Source organism: Elgaria multicarinata, chromosome 1 (assembly GCF_023053635.1).
Source record: "Elgaria multicarinata webbii isolate HBS135686 ecotype San Diego chromosome 1, rElgMul1.1.pri, whole genome shotgun sequence".
NCBI classification, from domain to species: domain Eukaryota; kingdom Metazoa; phylum Chordata; class Lepidosauria; order Squamata; family Anguidae; genus Elgaria; species Elgaria multicarinata.
In genome coordinates, this window is record NC_086171.1 from 145,094,051 (window position 1) to 145,121,984 (window position 27,934).

The following is a 27,934-nucleotide window of genomic DNA, read 5'->3' on the forward strand; positions in this document are numbered from 1 at the left end:
TTACAAAACGTTTGAGCTTTTCTTTCTTTCTAAGTCTCTGCTTTCATACCCTAACTTATGCGTGCAGGTGGTTGAAAGAAGCCCCCAAATGGATCCTGCAGTTACAAGGGGAACACGGAAAAGCTGGCTCAGAAAGAATAGTACAGGGACATTGATTCATCCCCTATGTAACATTCCGGCATGGAATGTTTTCTCCTTGAGGGAGTGCTTGCTTGCTGTCTTGCAATGCGGGAGATACTGCTGATGCAGTATACCTGAAATGCTCAAGGCGAAACAAAGTTCCTGGACTGTTCCAAGAACAGACCAAGTTGCTCAGCATTTTTTTAGGTTTACCTTGCTTGGTTGGGGTTTTGAATTCTACTGCCTCTTTCTTTTTCTTGAATGGAAAATAGTTATCATTTTTTCTCTACACATGTTATAAGCATGTGTTGGTATATAAGGGTGAGGCTCATCCATTGCACTCCAGATGTGCTGACCCCTGCAAAAGCCCCTATGATAGGGGTCTCCAACCTTTTTAATTCAATGGACACATTGGAATGTTGGGAGTGTTGCGGGCACTCTCACAAAATGGCTGTCACGGTGGGTGTGGCTGGTCATACAACACCCATTTCCCAGAAGGCAAAAGTAAAAGTCAACTTAATTTAGTAAATTTTTGTGAAAACGCCCAAAGAGCTTTGGTTATCGGGCAGTATAGAAATGAAATAAATAAACAAACTTGCCCCAAAGCTTAAGAGTAAGTCAGAGGTGGGGGGGTCTCAGGTCCAAAACACAAAGACACTCTTGAAAGCACAATTTTCTGATCCAGTGATCAGTTCACAGAAGCAAACTGTTGAGGGTCAGAAATGTGGGATCCAGAAGCATTTAATGGAAATAAAGATGGGATTGGAGGCGGATACTTCATTTGGAAGCATCCCTCCCACCCTGTTAAAAAAAAAAACAATCATTGTTTAATATATTTTATAAAAATATAATTATTTTTTAAAATGTAAGATGAAAGTTAGGAGAGGCTAGGAAATATGGGATTTGTAGCCCAATACATCTTGAGGGCAGCAGGTTGGGGGAACCTGCCTGAGTAATTACTGTAAGTAAAATGCTATGATTGGGTTGAGTCATATTCAGTACCCATGGGAATTCAGGAACGTCCTTGAAAATCTTAGTGCGTTATAAAAAGTACTTAAGGGGGAATCTGAGATTTAGCAACAGGATATTGTGATATGAATGCAGTTGGGATAGAACCTTGATTGTGTGTGTTGAGAAAAAATGTGGAAGTATGGACTTAATTAAATGTCCCATCTCGAGAATATTTTGCATAAATAGTGGTCATTGCTAGTAGTTTCCTTGCCCACATGCGACAATCCTTAAAAAAAAAAAAAAAAAAAAAAAGGTGAGAAAGGAAAGGAAAAGCCGTAATAAGAACCCAATTTAGTTAAAACTGGATGATATCCAACCAGGAAAAATCTAAACAGTAAAACAAATAAGGCTCGGGCATTTCCAGGGCCTCTGGCTATGTTACAAATTACACATCTCTCAAGTATTTGCAGAGAGTACCTAGAATCTAAAATGCTGGTAATGTTGGTTAAGTTTCATATATATATATTTTCTAGTGGATACTCTAGAATAAGAACTAGAAAAACATTTGAAATTTCCAGGAGCCAGCATTGTGTTTTATGGAGTCAGCACTGTAAAAAATATTTCGAACTGTGCGGGCACCAGTGGCAAGTTTGTTGTTTTAGAAGCCTGGACAGACAGACAGTGAAGACCTTTTCAGCGTCTCCTGTGCCAGTTCATTGAGTTTGGCAGCTATTTTTCTGACCAAAGATGCCAATTGCTGATGTATGTGAATGCATACCTTCCACTGGAGTAGATATAGTAGTATTTTTGTATCCGTTTGGTAGAATATACTACTTTTCCTGTTTTGACACTAGATCTAGCTTTTCTGGTACCTACTGAGGCTTGGAATGGTAATAAAATATAAGGCAGTATCCTATTTGGTACTAGCACTAATGTAAATTACATGTGATGAAAGCTACCAGTGCAGTTCTTGATGTCTCCAATGTGCCCCAAAGAAACAACATGGTGCTCGATAGCCACTATGAGGCACCAAAAGGGACAAATTTAGTTTGATATCAAGCTAAATTTAACCCTTTTAGTGCCACTGAGCACTATGGAATGATTTTCCACTGAATTTCAGCAGCAAATCAATGATTTTATTATATATATATATATATATATATATATATATATATATATATATATATATATATATTCCATCCCAGTGCTGTCATCGGGGGCGGAGGATGTTCCAGAGGCAAAAATAGCCTCCGGACATCCCACTGCTGCCCACCCCTTAGTGCCAATAGTGTTTGCTGGTGCGATGGGTTTCCCCAGAACACCTGTTGTGCCAGCAAACACTATTGATGTTGAGCTAGAGGTAGCTTAGGCTAGTGCAATGTCATTTATGTTAGCAATAGTACAAAATAGGAATCTGCCTATAGTATTTCAGATTGAATTTAATGTGAGATGTACATTTTAGTGTAGCTAAAGGTTGGAATACGTTATATACGCATCAGTGGTTTTCTGTCTTCAGACCATTTCTGTGTCAACCCCAGCGTGGCTTCTACAGAATTCTTATGTTTTGCAGCAAGTTCTGCAGCACTCCCTAGAGTCAAAGGTCAGTTCATACAGAGCACTCACCAGATGTTTGGGGCCTTGCCATTGCCCCATGTGAACTGAAAGTGCACCTTGAAAGGCAGCTCAACCATTCCCAATGATTGGATATCAGGGAGAGATTGATAGCAGTGAGCGAGAGTTCAGGGAAAGCATCCCCCAGTGACCTTTTCATTGAGGAATCCTTGATAAGCTTCAAAGTAACCTCCAGTTTCCTGAAATACAGTTTGAAAGCCATTGATCTACTTGACAGTTGAAGTCTGAAAAGCTGAAATTCTGTGGAAGTATCTGGTTCACAACATGGACTTCCCTTCCACCAGTGTCTCAGAAAATAAAAATAACTGTTATGGCTTTCACTGCACACACACATACAAGCATTCGAAAAATTTCTGTTTGTTTCCTTGATGTCTAGTCTGTTGTTTACAGAGTTGAGCATAATGTAGAAGAGTTTCAGGGGGTTGTTCATTTGGCTCCCCATCCCAATTTGACAAGCCTTTTACCTTGGGTTTGTTTGCGTGGGCAAGATAATTTTAGCTTGCTACAATGGTCATTAGCTTGCTCTAAATGAAGTTTACTCACATCTGTCATAGTCTACAGTCGGTCACCCTAAGACAGGGATGGGCAGAAGATAGATCTTGATAGATCTATCTTAATAGATCGCTGGGTGAATTCCAGTAGATTAGCAAGGATGCTTGACTCCCAGTTCTTTAGCAATAGAAGTAACAAAATGCCTCACCACCACCATAAATTATACTGCTTAAATGAAAAAAAAACACACCTTGGGGTAACCAGGAGTGGGTTTTTATATGGAAGAATGGTGAATTCCATTCCATTCTGTAACTCAACCCAAGTTCCTGGGCTCAAGAATTCTTTAATTCTAAACATATGACTTTTGCATCAGTCTCCGACTGGTGGATCTCAACATACTACTGAAAAAACAAAGTCGATCCCACAAGCCTGAAGTCCATCCACTCCTGCCCTAAGGGGAAAACAGATATATGGCAAAAGTACATGATTTTCCAAGAGGACTTGCATTTAACTCATAGTCTTCCTATTAAAAAACAAATGTAAAGCAATGTAAGGAATCCTTATTTTTGATTAAATGCTTGAGTAAACAAAACCCAGAGACCATCAAAGGGATATACCACACTGCGGGCTTATGTAGCAGTTATTGAAAATTAGCTGAGGTGCTTTTGCTCGGATATAATTCTTTCTATCTTATAACGGGCGATTCTTCCGTGGCTTAAAGCAAAACGAAAAGAAGTGGCTCTAAGGTGGGGAACGCAACTGTGTTTAATTTAGTGCAAAGGTGAAAAACTTCAGCTGAGAAGATCAGAGCTGCCTGGCTGGGTCACCAGAGTAACACATCCCACATGGCTTTATCAATGGGTGGCCAATGAAAGCTTATCCTGTCTTAGGGTCTCCCTCCCACCCCCATCTGCCCAAGTGTTAGGTATTCAAAGGTTCGATGTTTCAAAGCATTGAATCCAATGCAGGAATCCTTTGATTTTCTATCCATTGCAAGCTCCACACTTCTGCGCACCCCCACCGCCCCATAAGCTCCACAAGAAAGATGCTAATAAAATAATCCTTCTTTGCATTGGGGAGTTCCAAACCTGCAAAGATTCAGCTTGGCTGTTGCAGAATGCAGTGTCAGCCCTTCATTGAAGCAGGTTTGTGCCGGGCACCAGGGCCAATGAGATTGGGGGGGGGGGGAGCCAGTACAAATTACCGGGACCCAGTGGTCCACAAGGGGCCCTGAGGCCCGACTATGTTGCATAGCTTGGAGGGACCTGGAAGCGTTTGGGGGTCAGGAGCAGGAATGAGGGGGCCAAGGGCCCCGCCTGAGTGCCGCAGGACTCGCAGCACATCTCTTGCCATGGAGGGTGTCCCTCACCAGCCAGCCAGCTGTGTGGCTCGGGAGAGGCTGCCGCCAGGGGTCAGCCAGTCCTGATCCCCGGGCTTCAGCGAGGGCCGGGGTGGGGGTGTGGGCAGCCAAGCAAGCCTGCCCAAAGCTGGCAGAGTGAGTGGCCCTGGCAGGCCTTCCGATGGTGTCAGGTGGGGGCCGGGGGCTGGGCCTCAGGTGGCCTTCCTCCTCTGGGAACCCTCGTGCTGATTGGGATGGCAGCTTCCTGCCTGCGGGCCATGGTGGTTAATTTTTTTTAGCTGGTCCACCCTTGCTGGGGGGACCAAAAAATTTTTTTTCACTGGGGCCTGAACCTGCTCTCAGCTGCCCTGCCAGGCACCACCAGTGCGGAGTCAAAAAGTCACTTTGACTTCTTTCCACCAAAGCCAGCATTGTTCTTCTCTTCCTGTATACAGCAGCAAAGGGCTTCTACAGGACTTTGCTCAGCGTTCTTCAATCAGGTGACCCCCCCCCCAATGCAATTCCCATAATTCCTAGCCAGTATGACTGCTGACATGTTACTTATATAGATCAATATAGTGGCCATTAGCCATGCTGACTGGGCATTATGGGAGTTGCAGCGCAACACATCTGGAGGGCATTGGGTTGGGAAAGGGTGGCCTAGCTGAATTCATGACTCTCCACACCTCTTTCATCCCACTGTGAGTGAGGTCAGTGTCAACACCCTCCTGGTTTGCTGGGATGAGAGATGACCTTGAAAGAAAATGGCCGTTCTGAATCGTTCTAGCGTACCAACATCTCTCTGCAAATCGCGGAGTTCAAAAATAATTTCCCTAAAACCATACAGTCAGGATGGAGGTCTTTCATCTCATATTCCCCACCTCCAAAGGATAGGAGACCTGTCCAATCAGCAGCTGTCCACTTCCTGCGATTGGTCCATGCAAGCCAAGAGGCTTAACTCAATGAGCCATGAGCAGAGAGCTGGCACTCACCCGAGCAACATGCTTGCAGAACATAGTTCAGGGCTGGTTTTGTAGGCAGAACACTGGGCAAGGTTTTAGAGATGGAGGATACTTTGACAGATTTGCTAATGGACAGGGCTCTTGTCTCTTTAATTGCTAGTAGAAGAAAGAGCTGTAGCAGATACCAGTTCTCTGAACGCTGCAGTATGGCAGGAAAATCTCTCTACCGCACAAGCCTTATGCAGGTGTTGAGCCTGTTCACATGAGGACGAAAAGTGTAGTGGGGTTTGGGCATGTATGCAAGACCTACTCTTAATGTCTCCAGGCCTGTGGGCTCCTCTAAAGATCTTTACACATTTAGGACTGAGGTCTGAAGGGGGGTCGTAAATGTGATTAGCTGAACACACTTACAAACCTCCTCATGACTGGGAACCTTGATAAGCAGGGTCATGGGGAAGAAACTAAGTGTTGAACATTCTCATGAGCCCTCTTCTGGCCTTTGCGCTAAACACATGAAGGACTTTAAAGGAGACCACTTGTGTCCACACACCTTGCACAGTTTTAGTCTTTGCATGCTCAGAGCTGTTGTTGTTCAAGGTTCTGTTATTCAAGTTGCTTTAAGAAGGACTCGAGACATTTTAGGGACATAGAATGAGGTCATACCTCAGCTGGAATTGCAGTGGCCATCTTTTACAAAGGACATCCCTCTGTTTGAAGGGCTACCCAGTGCAACTGCAGTTTAAAGATCAAGAATGAGAAGAACTGTGGCCCATAAACACCTAACACCTCAATAGCAGATGGAACAGCAGTCACACAGGCCACCTGGTCTTCCACACTTTTTTTTTACTGCATTTCTATATCGCCCAGCCCAATAGCCAAGGCTCTCTGGGCGGTTCACAAAAAATAAACACTATGGTGAGATGGGCAGAAATTCTATTTAAATTAAAATAGTTATTTCTACGTTTGCATCTGTACACATTTTCATTCATTTCATTTTCTACATTTCTATGCCTCCCAATAGCCGAAGGTCTTTGGGAGGTTTACAAAGATTAAAACCTTAAAAATACAGTATTATACATAGTGTAAAAACAATTTACACATAAACACATGAACAGGCAGCACATGTGAACACACACACACTAGCAATTTTAAACACCAATAAGATCTAGGACCTGATTAAAACCTTATGATATGCTGCCAAATGCTTGAGAGTAGAGGAAGGTCTTAACCTGGCACCAAATGGATAGTGAAGTTGGCACCAGGAGGGCCACCTTGGAGAGATCATTCCATAATTGTGGGGAGGGGGGGCACCACCGAGAAGACTCTCCCTTGTTGCCACCTTCTTTCCGTTGGAGAAGACACGTGAAAGAGGGCCTTGGATGATGAGTGTAATAAATGGATAGGTTCAAGCCAATAGGTTCATATTAATAGAATGTGCAATTTTTAGGCAAATCAACGTCCTCTTTTGTCTTCTTTTTTGGGTAATGCATTTCCTTTTTGTGTGTGATTCATAAGTAGCCACTGTAGTTGGAATTATCACATTAGCCAAAATCATGAAGGTCTATCAACCATGATGGCTATGTAGAACAGGGGTGAGTAATCTTTGCACCTGAGGGCTGCATGCTGGTAGGTGTAATCATGCAGCCTGGGCTGGCAGTAAACATAATCAAGACCAGCATCTCCCTCTTCCCCCCACTCCACTCATACATAAAAGCAAACACATCTAACTCACACACATACACACACAACATAAGTTGTATGTCCAGTTCTCTTGAATTTTGATTCTGATAAAATTCACACCAGCATTAATGCTGAAAGTTCGTCAACTCTTGTTGAAGCTCAATTTCAGCAGCGCTCGGGGCAGGTTTGAACCATCTCTGCCTGACTAGAACCTGATGTGTCGTCTTATGACTGTAATAGTTTGTGGACACTTTGGGACAGTCTTGTGGGATCCAGCCGTACCACAGCCTGATTTTTTTGCTTCGTAGTACTACTTAACATGCTGGTGTAAATGAAAGCAGGGCCTGGAGCCTTTCTTGTAAACACTCAGACACCAAGAGCTATTTTGAGGTTGGTATTCCTCCCCTCTCCTTCATCCTTGAATTTCATCCGCCACCCACAAGTTTCCTAGCCATTGTATCTTCTATAAAGCCATTTTCAGGGTGGCCATTGGCACCAGTCCACGGGGGAACCTCAGTGCTAACCGTTCCCAGAAGATGGGGTTGGTGCCAGACGTTTTGGGTGGTGACACAATTCCTCAAGCAATCTGTGCTCCAAGAGATGCTCCTTGGAAATGAGACTACTTTAGCAAGGGCCCTGCTGGCACCAGAGTGTTCATTGCAAGGAAGTGTGTGCCCTGGTCTAGATGGCGGTTACCTTCCTAAGCATGGCCTCGGGCCTAACTCAGAATGTAGGCATGTCGTGGCTTTTGAGAGCAATATCCGTTCGGCTCCGGAGGGTATGTTTATATTTCTCGTATGAAAATAGGGAATCTGAGGTTACTGTTGTGCTGGAAAAATGTCAAGACTCAATTGGCAATATCCCACGAAACCACAAGTTTGTAGGAGAGAAAAAAACAAAACCCTCAGATTTTCAAAACCACGTCTGTAGGCTTTTAAGGAAAATATATACAATCTAGGTCAAGTCATGCTCATATTATAGTAGTGGCAGTCCTAGTCCTGAAAAGAATTGAACTGTGGAAATAGTACCCCCATGCTGTTTAGTGAATGAAGGGAAAATAAATCTTTCTTATTCCAGAGTTCTCATAATATACAGGAACACTATTGTCTTCTTCCCCTGTTCCTGCCCCCTTTTTCTTTTCTTTTCTTTTCTTTTCTTTTCTAAAGCCAGATTTAGCTCTCAGATATGTTTTATTGTTTGAGGGAACATGTGTTTTACAGACCTGTCATGTGAAAACTATTAAAAAGAGGAACTAGAGCAATAACAATAAGCCACGTAACCATAGTATGGTTAATCCCCAAAGTTTGACTATTAAATTGCTGTTTCTAGTGGATGTGAAACCGGATCACATCATGCAGTGTTAGCTTTTCGGCAGCAGTTTTTCATTGGGATGCTAAGGGATTTTTTTTTAAAGGCTATTAATATCATATATTGTTGGCTTGGGGGAAAGAGACTGTGTCCAGGTTGGCTCTGTTCCAGCACAGTTTACATAGTGGAATGAAAAGGGTCTGGGTCCACAAAATATGCTAAGTTTTGAGTTGCAAAACCAGAGATTGGTTGACAAGAAGTATGCTTCTTGCCACGTTTATTCACTATTTTATGAGCGTGTTGCAAAACAGACATCTCTGCATACACTAAGCTTCCTGACTCAGCCTGCAAAGGTAAGCAGTGCATTAATTCCCTCTATTAGCCTTCTCCAACCTGATGCTTTCCAGATGTGTTGGACTGTGGGACACATCATTCCTAGTCTGCATGGCCATTGATGGGTGTAATTCAACATATCTGCAGGGCACCAGCTTGGGGAAAGCTGCCTATATCCTTTGTGTTGTATCTAATATAGGTCCTACTTAGAGCAGACCCATTGGACTTAAGTTAGACTAACATTGGATAAAACTCTTTTATTTATATACTTTTTTATACTGCCTTTCTGCTAAAAAATAAATAAAATGACACTCAGTGTGGCTAACAATAAAATCAGATTAAAAACAGAATCTCAATTAAAACATAACATAAATCAAATTGTTTTTTAAAAAACACAACAGCCCCAACCAATTTAAAATCCTACAAATTGGCCTAAATATCAAAGACTTGCCTTTAAGAAGGCACTCAGTAGTAGAAAGTGATATGCCAACTAGTGCATGGTACACTTCAGCAATTTGCAATTAATTTCCAAATTGTCTTTTCAGGTAGTATCAGACTAGTATCAAAAGCAGCTAGAAATGATAGTGAATCCTCAATCGTCAGCTTTTTGCCCCCAGTCAAAAATCTCTTTATTTGTAGTAATTTAATTTTTTATGGCAGCTGTAAAACTTGATTCTTCCTTTGACAGTCCTTTGCCTCTAATCTACCCCAATTTGAGGGATTTTAGTGAATGAAAAGCCAGTGTAGTATAGTGGCTAAAGTGTTGGTCTGGGAGTTGGGAGATCTGGGTTCTAGTCCTCATTCGGCCATGGAAACCCACTGGGTGACATTGGGTCATTTACAGACTCTCAGCCCAACCTACCCCACAGGGTTGTTGTTGTGAGGATAGAAATGGAGAGGAGGAAGATTATGTACATTGCCTTGGGTTCCTTGGAGGAAAAAAGGTGGGATAAAGATGCAATGAATATAAATAAATGAATAAATGTTATTCCCCTTGTTTTGGGGGAACACTAGCCATACTAATATTTGAGATCATGTGAATTAGATATGAACCCATATATCTAGGGAGGGTCCGACATATAACGATAAAGGATTCACACTGGGCATAAGGTAGGGGTAGACAATTACCTGGATCTGGAGGTGCAGATGAGCCTTGTTGCACAAGAAGAAAATTGGAGCTAAATTGTAGTTTATGCCTAAGATAGACTTCTATATGGAATGTCCAGATCAAGCCCCTGCATATAACTTTTACTAGTGCACCAGAATGGAAGCTTTGACAGGCCAAAAGAATCTCTGCCTCCCAATAGTTTCAATGGGAAATCTGCCCTAATTTTATTTGTGGAGCCAAGGAAAACAAAACAGAATGGCGGTCCCAAATTCACCCACATCTGTGATAGGTGATAGGTGATCCTGATTGGGACAGGATTCAGCCTTTGACAACTTTTAATTGCAGGGCTGCTGCCTTCCACCCATCCGATCTCATCCCGTGCATGATTAAACTATGGAATTTACTACCACAAGATGTAGTGATGGCCACCAATTTGGATGGCTTTAAAAGGGGGTTACATCAATTCCTGGAGCAGTAATGGCTACTACTCCTGATGTTTATATGCCATCTCCAGGATCAGAGGCTGTATTCCTATGTACAGCAGTTGCTGGGGAACATGCGTGGGCATGTGCCATTGCACTCACCTACTTGTGGGCTTCCTGTGGGCAGAAGTGTGAAGAGAATCCTGGTCCAGCGCAGCTCCTCTTACATTCACATTGAGTAGGCAGATGGCCTTTCCATTGAGGAGAACAAACTTGATTTTTTTTAATCGAAAAGATTTAAATGCATGGTGTATCTGAGCTAATCACTGAGATCTAAACAGAAATTATGTATGCCATGGGAAAGACACCAGTGCTAGATTAACACTGGTCACTGCCTCTCAGTTTAACCTATATCTCAGGGTTTTTGTGAGCATAAATATGGAGAGAAGAGCAATGTACACCACTCCTTGAAGTAAGGAAAGGATAATAATGCAATAAATAAATCAAAACCTGAATGCTCATGTTAATCCATCTGTCATTTATTGAGGGTGTTGCAATTGAGTGCATTGTTCAGAGCTCCGTTATTTACATATATCCTGAAATAAAGTTGCATAATTAATTCTAGGCACATAAAGCTGCACAATTAATTCTGGGAATAAAATATCAGTTTCTACTGAGATAAAGTGGATATTTATCCTTTTATCCTGTAGTAAATCTTGCTGCTTCTGAGTTTGTCTGGAGCCCAGTGTGACCTGAGAGACAACACCCCACTCCTTGCATGAAACAGGGGAAGGTTAGTAGGGACCGTGGCAACCCAACCACACATTTTGGCTGGCTAACAAGTCTAGCCAAGATTTGTGGGGTTCTGTTTCTTCCTAAGGCGGGATTTCTGAAGCACAATGGGTTCATTCGTCAAGGCAAAAAGACAAATAGGACTGTCTATTTTTTAGATGTACTCTTCAGTGATTTAGAACTCCCTTTACTATGAGCAGGATGAGTAATAGAAACCATCTGCATATTTGCAAGTTTCCATAGATGTTATTTCTATCCCAGCTTTGTTATTGAGTAATAGTGTTTGTTTGTTTGTTTAAAAAAAATTAAGATTCTCAGTTCAGTCTAGTGAATTCAGCTGAAAGCTCATTTGGGGTTAGTAAGGGTCATTGTGACTTTTTACTGGAGAAGGGGGAAAAAGTCAACCTGTCTATTTGCCTCATCATTTTGGACAAGTCGAGTTGCAGTTCTTTACTGGGTTCTTCTTAGTAGTCAACAAAGATTTTCCTTGGTTGCTGGGGCAAGTTGTTAGATGCTTATCTGTGTTTCTAACCACTCTTTTCTTTTCTTTTTTTCCTTTTCTTTCTACTAGCTGGTCTGCCATTTCTGATCATTGAATCGAGCACAATCGCGCCCTATCAACGGGGATTTTACTGTAATGACGAAAGCATCCGCTATCCTCTGAAAAGTGGAGAGACCATCAACGATGCTGTCCTCTGTGCTGCTGGCATTCTTATAGCCATACTTGCGGTGAGTAGGACAATGCCACTGTGGTTTCTTCTATGTATCTCCTAATCAGGTGGCAATAGAAAAGTTCTCTGTATTTTAAAGCAATATTTGGAGCAAACTGCCTATCTGTCTTTTTTGGTTTCTGTTCATAAATAAGACTTAGGATATATTGGCTAATCAGTGTTAGGGATTTAAAATACTTTTGAAACTTTGGATGTGTTTTGTGAATTAACCTAAACTGGATAGCCCTTTTAAGAGAGCATTCATTTGGACTGAAATCCTCAAGTAACTTATTATATAAAGTACTTCCTAAACCCTTTGGAGCAGGGATCTGCCCTTTTTTTATTATTCTGTAAAGTGACATGTACCCAGGTGATGATTCTGCATTGAACAACCTTTAGAGCTGGGGTGTTGAACTTCTTCCAGCCCACAGGCCAAATTCAATTTTGGAGAACCTCTTGAGGCCACATTCCAGTGGTGGGCGGGATGGAAGGCACAAGGGTGGGACCGAAATCCGAAAGACACCAACTCTTACTGCCAGTAATAAAGCCATAGAAGAGGCATTTCAACCTTTTAAATGGTGTGTGTGTGTGCACAAAATCCAGGAAAAGCACCAATCAGTGAATTGGAAGTGGGGGTAAGATCATGGGAAGAGGATCTGGCTATCTGAGAATGGGGAAACGCCAGACTGAGACCACAGGAGGGCCAGATTTAAAGTTCTGCACCCTGGTTTTAAAGAAACTGGGTTGTGAATTAACTGGCTTTGACAACCTATTTTCAAATACAGAGTATAGCCATCTCTAAAGTCACCCTTCAGACCAGAATTCTCTTTATCTGAATAGACTAAAGAAGTTTAGATATCATTATCCAAACTCTTGACGATGAGGTTAGGTGATTCACCAGGAATCTAGTGTATTAAGGGTACTTTTAATTATCTGACTCAGAAATAGGTCAGCAATTAACTCAGAGTTTGGGACAGTAAAGTCATTACAATCAAACCAGATCCTATAAGCTGCACTGAACCACCAATGTAAGAGCCATTTTATATTTCATGGGCAAAATAGAGTCTTGAGGAATTTGGTGTACAATGTCCACACACTGATAATTTTTGTGGTATTAACATATCCCTTACTTCATGTTGGGTTATGAAATACATTTTGCCTTGCAGTCAGCCACTGCCTGGAAATGTTTTGCAGACTATATTAGGTCCTGATACATAGTAAGCAGGACTTACTATTTTGAAGTGAAATTTGAAACTTGGAAGGATGAAGGGAAATAGCAATGTTTTGTGTTCCCAGCATTCTTTGCCTTAAGATAGATAATTCTGTTGGCGTATTCTTTTCTTTTGGGTTCCTGCTAACATTTTCTCATCAGTGAATGAGATTCTGCTTCTCAGAGGGAGAGAGATCTCTATTTCTTATTCAGTAAATGGAGGTTTATTTACTGCCCATGCATATGAATGGAGTCTGCTTGTAGCATTGCATTGTTGATCACTTTTCTAACAACCCAAAGCCCCGATTCACAGGTGATGCCAAACTATGATTTTCTGCTACAAGAACAAACCAAAAAGGAATTGCGTTGGTTTTTAGTTAGTTCGAAGATGCTTTGCAAACTGTTGCTTGTTATTATGTCTAACTTGGCAAACTATGGTTTGCTCTTGCCCTCGAGAATAGCAATAAACCTTGGTTTGCAATCTCGGTTTGCAGGGCAAGTGGGAACCGCATTTTAGCTGAGTCAAGAAACTATGGTTTGCAGAAAACGGGAAGTAGCTAATTACTGAGTACATGAGAGAAGGAGGGTACACCTGAGCCCCAGCTTTATTTTCATATTGCCAAACAGTGGTTTGCTTATTTATTTATTTATTTATTTATTACAGTTTTATACCGCTCAATAGCCGAAGCATGTTAAATGAGACATGGTATTAAAAGCATACTAGGGACATTTGAACAAACTTGGAATTTGTGAGGGTGTCCGGATTTTAGAGCAATTGAATATTTACACAGGTAATCCTAAAAGGAGAGCTCTTGCTTTTATGAAGAACGGGAGTACAGTTGGCCCAGAGAATATAGGTGTGGGGCAGAGAATGATCAGAGGGGACATGGCACAATTACATTGTTAAAGCTAAGCAGGTTTCAAACCAGTTAGTTTCTAGATGGGAGACCACTCTGAGCTTCCCAAATAAAGAGTGGAAGGAGGAGAATGCAATTAAGTGCCAACTTGTATTTTATTTAACACTGTTGCTTGTTTACAGACCTTGTTATCATGTTGTAAGTAGTTACCTAGGTACAAAGGCAGAGAGTGATCTATAGTGAAACCGATGATTGTATGACTGGGTTTTGTGTGATTGATTTGGCCAGCCACTGTGTTAGGTCTGCTCATCAAGTGGGTGATTTTTTTCTCCCTCAGGCTAGTTTTGTTTGTTTCATGGGTATCAAATAGCATTTCCCCTTACCTGAAACATAAGAATAAAGCTTTTTGAAGGTGAAGAAACAACATTATTTGCCAATAAAGTATGTTTTAATAAGTGTATTATCAAGGAAACAGTCCTAATAACCAGTTGTTTTGCAGCAAATGAATAAGCCTATAAACAAGAAGGAATAAATAACAGTAAACGCACATTACTGCGTAACATACCATCAGTTCCTTTTCTGATGAGGGCAAGACAGTATTAGAACTGAAAACTTGAGTGGAGACATAATAATCTGACTGCACAATTCATCGATATTCTAACACAAAATGGCAGGCTAATTAGAAATGGAGGGGGGGATAAGAAAAACCCAACAACTCTGATATAAAATAAGATGCTTTTGTGCTTGTTTTGTGACTTTCACAACAAAAGTAACCTGGTACGGAAAATGCAAACTAAAGTGATACTCTTTTTTATTATTATTATTATTGTGATGAATTACTAGTCTTAACGACCATGTGGAGAAGGAGAGAGAGAGAGAGAGAGAGAGAGAGAGAGAGAGAGAGAGAGGCAGAACATGTGGGAAATTCATGTAATTAATTATATCAATAAACATATATACACAAAGCTGCAACATTCAAAGACATAAATATAATGTACCATAAAATTAATTGATTACTAATTTCTGACTGGAACAGCTATATTTTCCTGTAATAGACCTTACAATTGTTTATACCAGCTGTCCTGAACCAGCTGTCCAATGATATTGAACTGCAACTCCCATAATCTCCTGCCCCAGCATGGCCAATGAGAGGAGATAATTGCTTAGATGACCATTTCTGTTCAATCAAAATCCTCACCATGATGAATCAATTAAAAATAAATTCTTTCTCACTTCTAGTAGCAATGTCTTTGAAATAATCATGAACTTCAGCCAGTGGATCCATAGCACCTCTTATTCCAGTATCAGAAGCACTAAGCCTATGTACCCCAGTTGCTGGAGAATGTGAATGGGATGGTGCTTTTACACTCATGTCCTGCTTGTGGATTCTTGGTTGGCAGCTGGTTGGCCACTGTGGGAACAGAGTGCTGGACTAGATGGATCTTTGGTTTGATCCAGCATGGTTCTTCTTATTTTCTCATAATCTGAAAGTTGATGTCTATCACCTGTTTCCAGAATCCTTGTCTATGCGAATATACAGACAGACAGACAACCCAAGACCAGACCACCAAGCCTGAACCATATATCAGCTTTCTCTGTTCCATATCACCAACAATTGGCAGCTTTCAATGTATAAATCTTTTTAAATCTCCCAAGTGTACTATGCTATCTAAGAAAACATCTAGGAACCAAACTGAGCCATGGTGAGATTTTAACTCCTAGTCTCTTAATACATACATCTCTCTCTCTCTCTCTCTCTCTCTCTCTCTCTCTCTCTCTCTCTCTCTCTCTCTCTCTCCATACACACACACACACACATACATATACATTCATACATACATACAGAGAGTTCCAAAGATATATAACCCAGATTGTAGGATTATTCTGGCATACTATGAATTCACCCCAAATTCGTAATGTACTGATTCTTCCCCTTCCATTTGATGAGTTTGTTTTTTCAACATGCAGCTGGCATGGAGGCATTGGGGGGCAATAAGCAAGACCATCATTTTCACACTCCTAACCCTTTATTTAAAATGGTGTCATCAACACAGTCTCTTGTCTAGAGCAAAAGGTCGAGGTCATGTTTTATGGGGCTTGCAGGGCCCACAAAGTTCTCGTTAAGTAAACATTGGCGACTGTGACCTTTCCTTCCATCAGTACATGGGAGGATATGAATGCACAAGGCCCTTGAGATACTAATTGCCTTAGGGACTATGCTTTCCAGACCTCCCCTAAATATTCCCAAAGTTTATCCCATATTGCATTTCTTTTGCTTTTCAAAATATGGCTTGTCTGACCCTTCAGGACCTCATTTTATCCACAAGTCAAGGCTGCAATTATAGAAACTTCCTCTTTCTGGCCAACTGGCAACATTTGTAACTGATGATCCTTCTCTCTGTGTGAGTTTTTCTACATGAGTCATTTGTTGTGCGCTCGCCAGTCCCCTATTCACAGTTGTTTACAGGTTCTTTAGATGATGTCGTGACCCTCCAATTTCACTTCTGTTTATAAACCCCACTTTCCACAAGTTTTTTTATTTCTCATGGCCAAAGAAAGCATGATTTCCTCTTGCATATTTGCACTATTCCACATTAACACATTGCCACCTAGAGGTTATGTGGCGGAAAAGCAGGAAAGGAAAAGCCCCGTGTGTAGTGCCCAGGACTCAATTCTGGGATGTATATACAGGGGTTTAAAACATCTAGTAGAAAAGCCCTGTAAGTATAGTAATCAGTGTCTATTCATCTCTTCGCCTCACTGCTCGGCCTTCTTACTGGAGGAATGTGTGAACATTTGTCTCTTTTAACAAAAGTTCATCTTGTACCAAAAACGCAACCCAGGACTCACTGCCATTTAAGGCTGAAAATCCTATGCTTGTTTATATGGGAATAAGCCCCATTTTATCTCTTCCCTGCTTGATGAAAAGTTCTGGAAAACCGCAAAGTGTGTTCTTTATTTTGTGACCTTGAGTTGGCGCACTAAAAGTAATGCCTAAATAATGGATTTTGGATTTGTTTGTTTTTTCCTGATGTTTAGCATGGCTGCTTTTGCTTTATGCCTGGGGTGAGCAACTTCAGGGGGCTCAGGAAACACCCCCACCACACGCTGTACATCTCCCATTGCCACCCTGCTGAAATCTGGCAACACAACAGTGGCAAAAAAAAAGTCAGTGGTTCTCTGCCGAATTTTGGCAGCAAACTGCTACAAAGGCTTTAAAACAGACAAATGTAGCATGCTTTAGAGCTAAATCTGCCCTTTTAAAGCCTCTGTCGCAGTTTGCCACCAAAATGTGTCAGCAAACCACCAGTTTTATTAATTTATTTACTTATTTCATGCTGCCACTGTCCCACCACAGATTATGAGATCTGCACCAGATACAGGGGGTTCTTTATGCATAGGACTGTGCTGCATTTTCTCAAAATAGGATTAAAATTGTCCAGAGTACTTTTTGCCCTTGAAAGAGTTGAATTGCACTGGAGTCTTTACATGGTGGAAAAGGAGCACTTCCAAGTCAGTCATGGATTTGAACCAGTCACCTTGAAGTTAGTCTAGTTTGAGGTGTAGGGACAGACAGACAGACTCTCTTTTGGATAACAGCATTGTTCATTCTCCTCCTCAAGCGCTGGTGTAACATGCTGTCTTTAAAAACAGATTTATAGTGGCATTTCAGATAGGCAAAACCTTTTCCACTCAATTCGGAATAAATTTGCACCTTTGATTTAAAACTTACATTTTCCCATCTGATTAAATGCTTGAAAAACAAGGCGTCGATACTTATTGTTCACTGAGGCAGGGGGTGGGGGAAGGAGAGAGAGAGATTGCAGCGGTGTCTGAATAATAGCAACTAATTGCGTAGAGGCCTTTCAAGGGTTTGATAAAAACAGATTTTCAGCCATGCTTTCTATTTTGCACTTTGTTTCTTTCCAGCTTTGTGCTCCCCTTTAAGCGTTTCCAGCAGTTCGCACCACATACACACTACTTGCTGGAGACGCAAGTCAGAAGAGGAGCTTAATATCTTTAAGACTTGTTTATTCAGGATGAAGTTTCAGCTTTTGCACATCTGGGCTGAATTAGTTGCCTGAGCTTGCTTTCTGTTTTCATTTTTCTTAAAAAACAACAACAGGGACAGCATTGCCAAAAGAACCAGTTTATCCTACTTCAGCTTCTCATTAAGGGTCCAGCCATGATTTCAGTGCAAGCAGGGACAGGTCACGACTACACTGTGGTGTGCTGGTGGGGGTCTGAAGTCTCCAATTTACAGTCTGCTACATCTGTGCAATTACCAGGACCACCAGCAGTGAGAGAAAATATTAATCTCTAGACTTTGTTGGCCCTGGTCAAACTATTCACATGTCTATCTCAGGCAAGACACCTTTGGTTTCTAGAAGCTCCATAGATTTGTGAATACTGAAGGTAGAATAGTGTTGCACTTACTGCTTTTACACTTGTTCCCCAAATGAGTTTATTATTTCCCCTCCTTATATTGGGTAGAAGTCTCAATCTCTGTAAAATACAAATTTCTAGTTTTTTGCACTGATAATTTACCCTAGCCTTGCCCAACATGGTGACTTCTAGACATGTTGCACTACAAGTTCCACTGTCCCCAGCCAGCATAACCTTTGGCTGGGGGCGATAGGCTTCTAGTTAGAAATGTCAGAGAAATCCGCAATGGGATCAGATGAGTTCAAATTTCTACGAATCTGACTCATGGATTCTGCAGTGAACCGGCTTTTCCCAAGTCACGGTTATGATCAGGCCTGTTCCCCTTAGAGTGGGAGAAGGAGTTTCAGGCTATCAATTGGAATCAGATTCTGAACCAAAAGAAACAGGACAAGAAATGTACGAGCCTACACAGGAAGCTGGGGCTGAGATTCTCCCAGGCTTTTCAGCAACCAAGGATGAATCTTCACTGGACTTTTATCAGCAAAAACGCTAACAACTCTTAGTCTGTAGGAACTCAGCAATCCTCAGAGGGGGAAGGGACTTCAAAGTTGACCAATCCCAGAGTCCTCCACAGATTCAAATGGGCGGAACTAAAAGAAGGCAAGAGGCGATCAACTCGGCTAGCTTCTCGCCCAAGGCTTCTTCAGAAGAACCCTCCCTGAAATTAAGTGGTTCAGGGGGGAAAAACATTCCCTTTTGTTGAAAGGACAATTGTTTAGCTTAGTTAGCCAACTTTTAGCCTAGAGGAAAGCTCCTAGTGCTTACACTCTCTTCAGGTGCAAAGAGATGTTTATTTGCTGAATAAAGTTTAGTGGATTATTTGGCAGACCTCTTTATTGTCTTGCATCACAGCAGGAGGCCTTGGAAACTCCACAGTCACACAGATTCCACAGACTTGTTGACCATTTTTTTTAACTTTCCTGAATTTGACCCAAATGAAGTTGTTGAAAAATAGATAAAATAGAAAAATACCAGCTAAAAATACACATTTCCTGCATACTTATTCCTGCATATTGGGTGTGCGTGTGGATTTATGCATTTGCGCAAATGTAGATTTGCACAAATTTGGGAAACTGGGAAAAATCTGATTCCATCAATGAGTGAATCATGGAATGAAAGGCACTTGGCAATTAATGAAATGCAGCGGGGATTAATTTTGTGATATCTATACATCTTTAGTTGTAGTCCAACACATTTGGAAGGTACTAGGTTGGGGAAGGTTGATTTACATCCTATATCCGTATCCCAGGACAGCAAGAGAGCTGATGAATTCATCAGGAGTAATTGTACTTCTTCCTGGTGCTTAATTATAGTTGTTGAGTGTAGTTTTCCTACAGGCCACTGTTGTCTGGTCATATGTGGTGGGAAGTAGGGTGAGACTCATGGTGGGAAGTAGGGTGGTGGGAAGTAGGGTGAGACTCATCCTACAGTAAATGAGCAATACAGAAAAGAGACGGATGCAACAGTTTTCAGAGAGAGGCCCTGCCTCCAAATAAGAATTAGGGGCCATCTGGCAAATTAATTGTGCTCTGCCAAAAGAAAGAGATACTGAGATTCAGATGTTTCCATTTATCCCACATGCAAACATAGGCCCTGGCTCCTTGCCTGCATTTGAAGATAGTCCAACAGCTAGATAATAAGCCTTCAGCTGGGCAGCACTTGTATTCTCCAGTGTTTGCATAGGATTCTGGAACAGGTTAGCTCCTAAGCCTAGAAGCCTTGGGAAAGCCCCAGGGACCTTGACAGTAATTTCCGTTTGGGAAAACGTGGCAACTTTTCAGTGCAAATGGCATGTATAGTTTTTCCGCCAACTACATCATCATCATCATCATCATCATCATTATCATTATTATTATTATTATGGAGCCCACACTTTTTCTAGATTCTATTCATAAAGTAACCAGGAATACTCATAATTTCAGCTAATGCATTTCCCCATCTTTTCATTATCCAATTTCCACTAGCCGTCTCCTCTTTTTGCCCCCCCTCCCAGTCCTTGCCCGTATCCATTTAGTTTCTGGTTTTGCACCTTACGAGTCTAGCTGTCTCAATCCAGGAAACCTAGTTTCCTGTGGCTAGTCTCCCTGCCTCTCTTCAGTCTGCATCCTTTAAACGTTTGCATCTTCTCTCATGCAATCTAGATTCTCAGAAGAAAATTGTCTGCTATGAACTTTTTCTGTAGAAGTGCCCTTTGCTATCTTCTAGGCCCTCTGTCTTCTAGGAACTTCCTTTTGCTTTGCCCTGTGAAGTTCTAGCAGAATATGCAGTTGCCATATATTGCAATAATATTCTTGGATTAAATAATAATCATAATCATCATCATCATCATCATACCCACCAATAGGTCAGCTAGAGACAAACTCCTGTCCTAAAACAGAATCTCCTTTTCTGAAACATCTATGTAACCTGGCTATTTTCCCCCCTACAAGGGAGCAGATAGGTCACCTGTAAATGGCAATTCCACTTTCTAGGCATGCTAGGCAACCTTGCATCCTGCCTATACATTGAGATCTCCAGATGGGACTCATTTTTGAGTACCATCAGTTGGTCAGGTATATTTTGGGTGCACAAAGGAGAGGTCCTTTCCTCTGGTGGCACCCTGTCTCCAGAACAATCACCCTAAGAAAGTTCAACTGGCACTGACACTACTGTCTTTTTGGTGCCAGGTCAAAACAGCTGTATTTGCTGAGGCATATTAAACTGGTGTTATTGTTTCTGTTCTGTTTGGTAGTTTGATGGCCTTGTTGCCTCTTACTTTTATTTTTGTTTGAAAGATAATGGACTGTTCTGCGTTGTTTTAATTGTGGGAATGTGGAGTGCGGGAAATGACGAGGTGGACACAAGATTGGGATTTAAACAGTGCCACATTTATTAATAGATCTGCAGAAAGAGAAAACCTAAGCGGGCATCTTTTCTAATCCAGTCCCATGCCGTTGTTTTATCAGGTGAGACATTCATGGGCTGAGAGTAGCGCCTCAACGTTCGCCATCTCCCAGGCGTCTTCCTTTTGGGGTAGGGAGACCTTCCATGTCTCACACACACCCCTCGTGCCACAAGGCTCCGAGAGGGTGAGAAAGGTTGACCTCAAAAGTATCCCTTTTCTCCGCCAGTTGGGCTGTGAGACTCAGGCATTACCGATCACCGCAATGGTGCCTCACAATGCTCACTGACCCTAACCCGCTCAAGATGCCCGCACATACCTGCCTATCAGCAAATGTGACCCACGCCAAATCAACCTAATTATTTCTCCTCACCTGTCTTACAGTGTGAAGTAGGCAAAAAACTCATAACCAATGAAAGAGTATGAGCAAAAATTCCTACTCAACCAGCAAGTCAACACTGCCTACAGGGAGGGAGGGAGCCGCGCTTCAAAGTGGAGGGGGAGGGGCGAGAGTCAATAAATGGGCTCTGATTCCCCCTCCCCAATCTGGTGGCGTGGAAGTAAGACATTTGTATTCTATTTTCACTATTGTATCTTGCCCTGAAATCCCTTAACAATGAAAGGCAGGTAAGAAAATGTAAAAAAAATAATTAAAAAATTGAGTTATATAATAAAACATTGAAATAAAATACATGTTGTCTGTATGCCTTGCAAAGTTGAGTAGCAGTTTTTGGAAAAAAAACAACAACCCCAAAATATGGAATCTAAAGATTCTCATGTCCGTACCTTGCAAAGCTGCTATTGTGATTCCTGAAAATTTATTTTGCTTAATTAGGGTATTTTAAATTTTAAATACTGCTATAGTTTTATTTTAGACTTATTTGGTGCAAGGGGAGGAGAGAAATGTGAGAGAGGATATATGTTTCCCATGTATTTGGCATTCTGCCATGCTGAGAGTAATGTTACTGGCTGTTTCAGCAACGGATTTACATGAAGGCATTTTTCTGACCGTAGTGCTGCTAGCCAGAATAAAAAGGTTGCAGAGGCAGGGGGAGAGAGAAAAGTAGAAAAGTTAGCTGTTTTATTACTGACATTCAAAAACAGTGAAGTAATTAATAAAATCCTAAAATTGTAAAACTGGAGCTCAAAAAATCTACTTGGATAACATGACAAAGAACAAGTTAAGCTGTCTTAACTTTTAGAGATGTGTGACATTTGGAATTGATTTCACAGCCTGATTTTCATTAAATTGCCTTTTAAGACTTGAGATTATAAGAAAGCCAAGTAACCAAGTTCATAATAATGATTGATAGCATCACTGTCAAGTCTAGAACACTCCCTGTAGATGAAGCACAGGAAATACTTAAAAGTGTGTGGTCCAGGAGTGTGTGAGTCGTGGTCCCAAAACCAGGCTTGATGCAATGTAGGACTGCAATCGAGAAGTATGTTCAAGTATGGACTAGTGCCCCATTTCTCAAAATTTATGAAATTGTTATAAGAACCAGTTTACATATTATGTGAAGGTACACTCAACAAGAAGATGTAGCAAATCCTAGCCCCTAGCCCAGTGTGCCTGTGTTTTTTGCAATCGCATGTTACTTTTTTAGCTATACATTGAAAATATCATAAGATTACCTCTAAAATGCAGTATTCAAAGCAATATATTTTTAGGTCTTCCCATGCTCATCAACCTAGGAAAAACATATTCCAGCACATTTTCTTCCTTGCGCACTGCCTGGCCCTAGGCCCTATACACATCTGGATGTGCAGCTCATGCATACATACTGTCAACCTCTCACCCTGGCTTATATAGTTTCCTCTCTCTCTCCCATATGCCATTTCATTACATTTCATGTCCAGTCTGCTATAACTGTCTTTGCAGCGGTCAGAGATTTATGACACACACACCCCTTTATCTTCCATCCATCCAGAGTTGTCCAGATGCTGAATAAGGCCCTAAGGGTGTAGAGGGACACAAGAGAGGCGACCCCGGGATTTCTGGCTTCCGGGATCGTTGCCCTGCATCCAAACGGCCGTGCGACATCCCCGAAGTGAATGACCACTGGACCTGCTATCTGGGATTATGAGTGTTCCAGTCCAACACATCTGGAGAACCCCAGGTTGAGGAAGGCTGGATTACACGGAGAATCACTAGAAAAGAAAACACTAGTCAATTGCTTCAATATAATATATAATAGAAATCCAAATATCAAGAATTTTTCAGCACATGGTAGCTTATGCTTTTGCCATATGATATGGCGGTGTTATCATAAGACCATTTTACTCTGCGAATATAGAGAGGGGACAGTTCCTTTGCAATGACTCTTCTTTAAAAAAAAAGTGTGTTCTGGCCCAGGTATCTGGGTACATTGAGGTTCAGCTGCAATTACAAACGTTGCGTTTTTAGAGCTTGACATTCAAGGAGGCAGGCTTGGGCTTAATAATGGATCAACTTAAGAACTGTTGTGCCTCTGGAATCACTTGCTATTTTTGACTACACCTGAAGCTCATATCCTGCTACATTTGAAGAACAATTGCTCAATGAGTGGTATAATTATGCCCCAAACACCCACATGTTTAAATTTGATTGGGTTGCTTTTGTGTTTAGGTGAAATGCAGTAGATAGGATCTTCGAATGAAAGCAGCTAGACGGGTTTTACTAATGATACTTCTGGGGTTGTCATCATTGCCTGTAGGGTGAGGCATGGAATAAGAGACATGACGATAATTCTCCTTTTTTGCAGCTCTCGGAACAGCAAGATGTTCCCCCAAAGCCTTCTGATTTAATATTGAATCCCATGATATACTTCTAAGACAGCCTAATTGCTTTGGGACGGGTAAATTGTTTGGGGCATATTGTCTGCCTATATGCTAATAAGCACATTCCCTCTCAAGGTGGATGCAATGGCAGGGGAGTTCCCATTTGGATCCTTTTTTCCTCAAATAAAGACCCTAAATATTTGAAGTGCGCGGGGAATAGTAGATTTCACGAAAACCTCTGACTCAGCAAAACTAAACAGGCAGCCGGAACTCCAGCCAATGGATGCAATAGAACACCAATGCATTTGATGCACCCAGGACCAGTGGGGTGGGGGCAGGGAAGAAACAGCAAATACATTCTGGGCTCCACAATTCAAGAAGGATGCAGACAAGCTGGAGCGTGTTCAGAAGAGGGCAACCAGGATGATCAGAGGTCTAGAAACAAAGCCCTATGAAGAGAGACTGAAAGAACTGGGCATGTTTAGCCTGGAGAAGAGAAGATGGAGGGGAGACATGATAGCACTCTTCAAATACTTAAAAGGTTGTCACGCAGAGGAGGGCCAGGATCTCTTCTCGATCCTCCCAGAGTGCAGGACACGGAATAACGGGCTCAAGTTAAAGGAAGCCAGATTCCAGCTGGACATCAGGAAAAACTTCCTGACTGTTAGAGCAGTGCGACGGTGGAATCAGTTACCTAGGGAGGTTGTGGGCTCTCCCACACTAGAGGCCTTCAAGAGGCAGCTGGACAACCATCTGTCAGGGATGCTTTAGGGTGGATTCCTGCATTGAGCAGGGGGTTGGACTCGATGGCCTTGTAGGCCCCTTCCAACTCTGCTGTTCTATGATTCTATGATTCTATGATCATTGGCTCTACAGCTGTCCACACAACATGGAACCATTTGATTCAGTTCTCAGCATGCAGCAGCCAGCTTGGCAGTGTGGTGTAGTGGTTAGACTGGGATTGGGCTCAAGTTTCCACTCTGCCATGAAGGTCACGGGATGACTTTGGGCCAGTCTCTGACTTTCAGTCTACTGTACCTCACAGGTTTGTTGTGAGGATAAAATGGAAAGGGGCAGGATCATGTATGTCTCCTTGGGCACCTTAGAGGGAAGTCAGGATAGAAACGTAATAAATATGTAAATAAATTACGTCACCTTGTCAAACTTGGAATCCCCTCCCTGAGTGGACATGCAGGGAAGGAGGGCACTGTCCTAGACAGAGGTGGAAACACAAGACACTCCTGCATGGGGGAACTCGCCAAAGCTAGCACACGTTCCTTCATTGAATTCTTGGACAGTACTTCTAAAGAGATATAGATACACACACACACACACAATTACAAATCATTCAGAACTATACCACCATCTTCCATATTGCCAGTTCAAAACTATTCTCTTGGTATTGATCTCCTACTCCGCCCACAGAGGCTTTCCTTCTTTGAGAACTTTTTACTCTTGTCTGGAAAGCTGCCACTGAGTAGAGGTTCCAAGTGACCGCTGCACTTCTTTTACTGGCAGTGTTAATACGCATCTGGAGAAAAGGTTTTGGCAGTCTGTATAGAGTGTAAGAGAGGTGCCTGTGATATATTTCTTGACCAATGATCAATTATCCTGTCACTATCTTCTGCGGCAAAATTGCACGGTCACATATGCTGCTCATGGAGGCTGCCTGTTTTCTTTTAAATGATATATTTTTTAAAAAAGCTACATATTTTTTCTTGCAGATCATAATAGGAGAGTTCTATCGGATCCATTGTTTGAAGGAGAGATCCCGATCCTTCATCCAGAACCCATATGTAGCGGCGTTGTACAAGCAAGTGGGTTGTTTTGCCTTCGGTTGTGCCATCAGCCAGTCCTTCACAGATATCGCCAAAGTGTCGATTGGACGCTTGAGGCCCAATTTCATTGCAGTTTGTGACCCGGATTTTACAACAATCAATTGCTCCGATGGTTATGTCCATGAATATCAGTGCCGTAATCTCGACAACAACAAAGTTCAGGAAGCCAGGTGAGAGAAATTTTCTTTCCAACAGAAACAGTGGTGGCATGATTTGATTCAGAATGGTGCCCATATCTGTCTATACAAGGCGTGGGGAATCTCTCTAAAATATTTAACATTATGAAAAATGGCAAGGAGACCTTAATAATTTGGGATTATATTGACATACCATAAAAAAAAACCAAGTTAGAGGGGATGTAACAGAGGTTTATAAACCTAATGCATGGGGTGTGGGGTGGGGTGGAGTAGTGGACACTGGTGACTCTGATTCTGGTGGTGCTGTGAATCCGTTCTGGGTTTTAGCAAGAACTCTAAACGGACTATCCAAGGTGCTATTTTGGGGGCAGGGGTGAGCACCTCCTTTAGAGTTCTGGTTGGTTCTGACTAATAATAATAATAATTTTAATAATTTCTTACCCGCTTCTCCATCCTGATCGAGGCGGGGAACAACAGTAAGTATAAAATACATAAAATACAGATTAAAAACATAGTATACATTGTTAAAACTTCCTAAAACACATCCTAAAAGCGTCTTAAAAGCATCCTAAAATTCCACTGGATAGGCCTGCCAGAAGAGATCAGTCTTCATAGCTTTCTTAAATGTCAACAGACTGTTAAGTTGGCGAAAACCTAGAATGGATTCGCAGTCCCACCAAAATTGGAGCCCCCAGCCCCCACTGAAGCTGCATGGTGGGCATTTAGGACAGACAAAATGAAGTGCTTCTTCATAGAGCACATAGTTACGTAGTAGAATTGGCTTCCTCAACATGTGGTGATGGCCATCAACCTAATTGTCTTTAAAGGGGGATTTGACAAATTCATGGACGATAAAGCTATCAGTAGCTACTAGTTAAGGCAGCCGTATGCTACCCCCAGGAGAAGAGGTGATATGCCTTTGAATACCAGTTGCAAAGGAACACGAGCAGAAGAGTGCTATTGCCCTCATGTCATGCTTGTGAACTTCCTGTGTGCATCTGGTTGGCTATTGAAGGAAACAGGATCCTGGACAAATAGCCCTGTGTTCTGATCTAACAGGGCTCTTATAGTCTTCTGAGGTTGAATAAATTGGAGCAAACAGGTTTCTATTGTATTTATTAACTTTCTTCCTTGTGTAGGGGGAAAAAAAATATACCCGGGGATTTCCATAATACTTGGACTGACAAATCTTTGGTTAATATTTATCCTTTATTTAACAGCCACTGACTATTTCTCAAGTGGGTGTATATTTCTCACTGTGCTGCTGTAGTACAGTGGCTAATGGATAGTTATGAATGATGAAGCCCACAGTTCAAATTGTCATGTACCCCACTAGGTTGCCATAAAGCACAATTCTATGAATGTTTACTCAGATGCAAGTCCCACTGACTTCAGGTAATTGGGTATAGGATGGCAACCTAAATCCATTATCTCCACCTAAACATTTTGCAATATGGAACATGAATACTAATCTACCTTGCAGGGTTATTATAAGGATTACAGCAACATAATGTTTGTGAATTGCTTTGAACGTTCAAAAGGGTTCTTTTTATTATTGCTGTTATTTGCTTCAAATGAACCTGGAACGCATAACTGCTGCCCCTTAGTCTTATACTTCCACACAAGTGTGTGGAAGTATAAGAAATAAGTTATTTGTGCCACATTCTCACCCATCTCTGTCAGTGAGAACTGGACCACCCCAGGGGTGGATCCAGATTTAGGTGTTTGCAACTGGGCTGAATGAAGCAGATTTCCCCTTTCTTCCCATGCCAGTCCCTCTGTCACCCTTCCCCACCCCCCTGCAACATGGCTTGGAAGAGTATGCTGAATGTGGTAGAATATGGTATGGGAAGAAGGTGGTGGGCACCCCGAAAATCAAGCAGAGGCACCTTCTGTGAGTGGATCCCTTCCATACATGGAATGCAGAACCTGGATCCAACACCAGAGGTTTTGTCC

General features: G+C 41.8%; 1 protein-coding gene across 1 annotated transcript in view; it reads left to right on the top strand.

The window, feature by feature from the left end:
* The window catches only part of PLPP3 (phospholipid phosphatase 3), an 85,476-nt gene that overhangs the window by 31,670 nt on the left and 25,872 nt on the right, over positions 1 to 27,934 (top strand). Inside the window, exons 2-3 of the mRNA XM_063138520.1 lie at positions 11,711 to 11,868; positions 25,728 to 26,011. Of these exons, the coding sequence (XP_062994590.1) occupies positions 11,711 to 11,868; positions 25,728 to 26,011 (442 nt within the window). The remainder of the gene's footprint in view (positions 1 to 11,710; positions 11,869 to 25,727; positions 26,012 to 27,934) is intronic.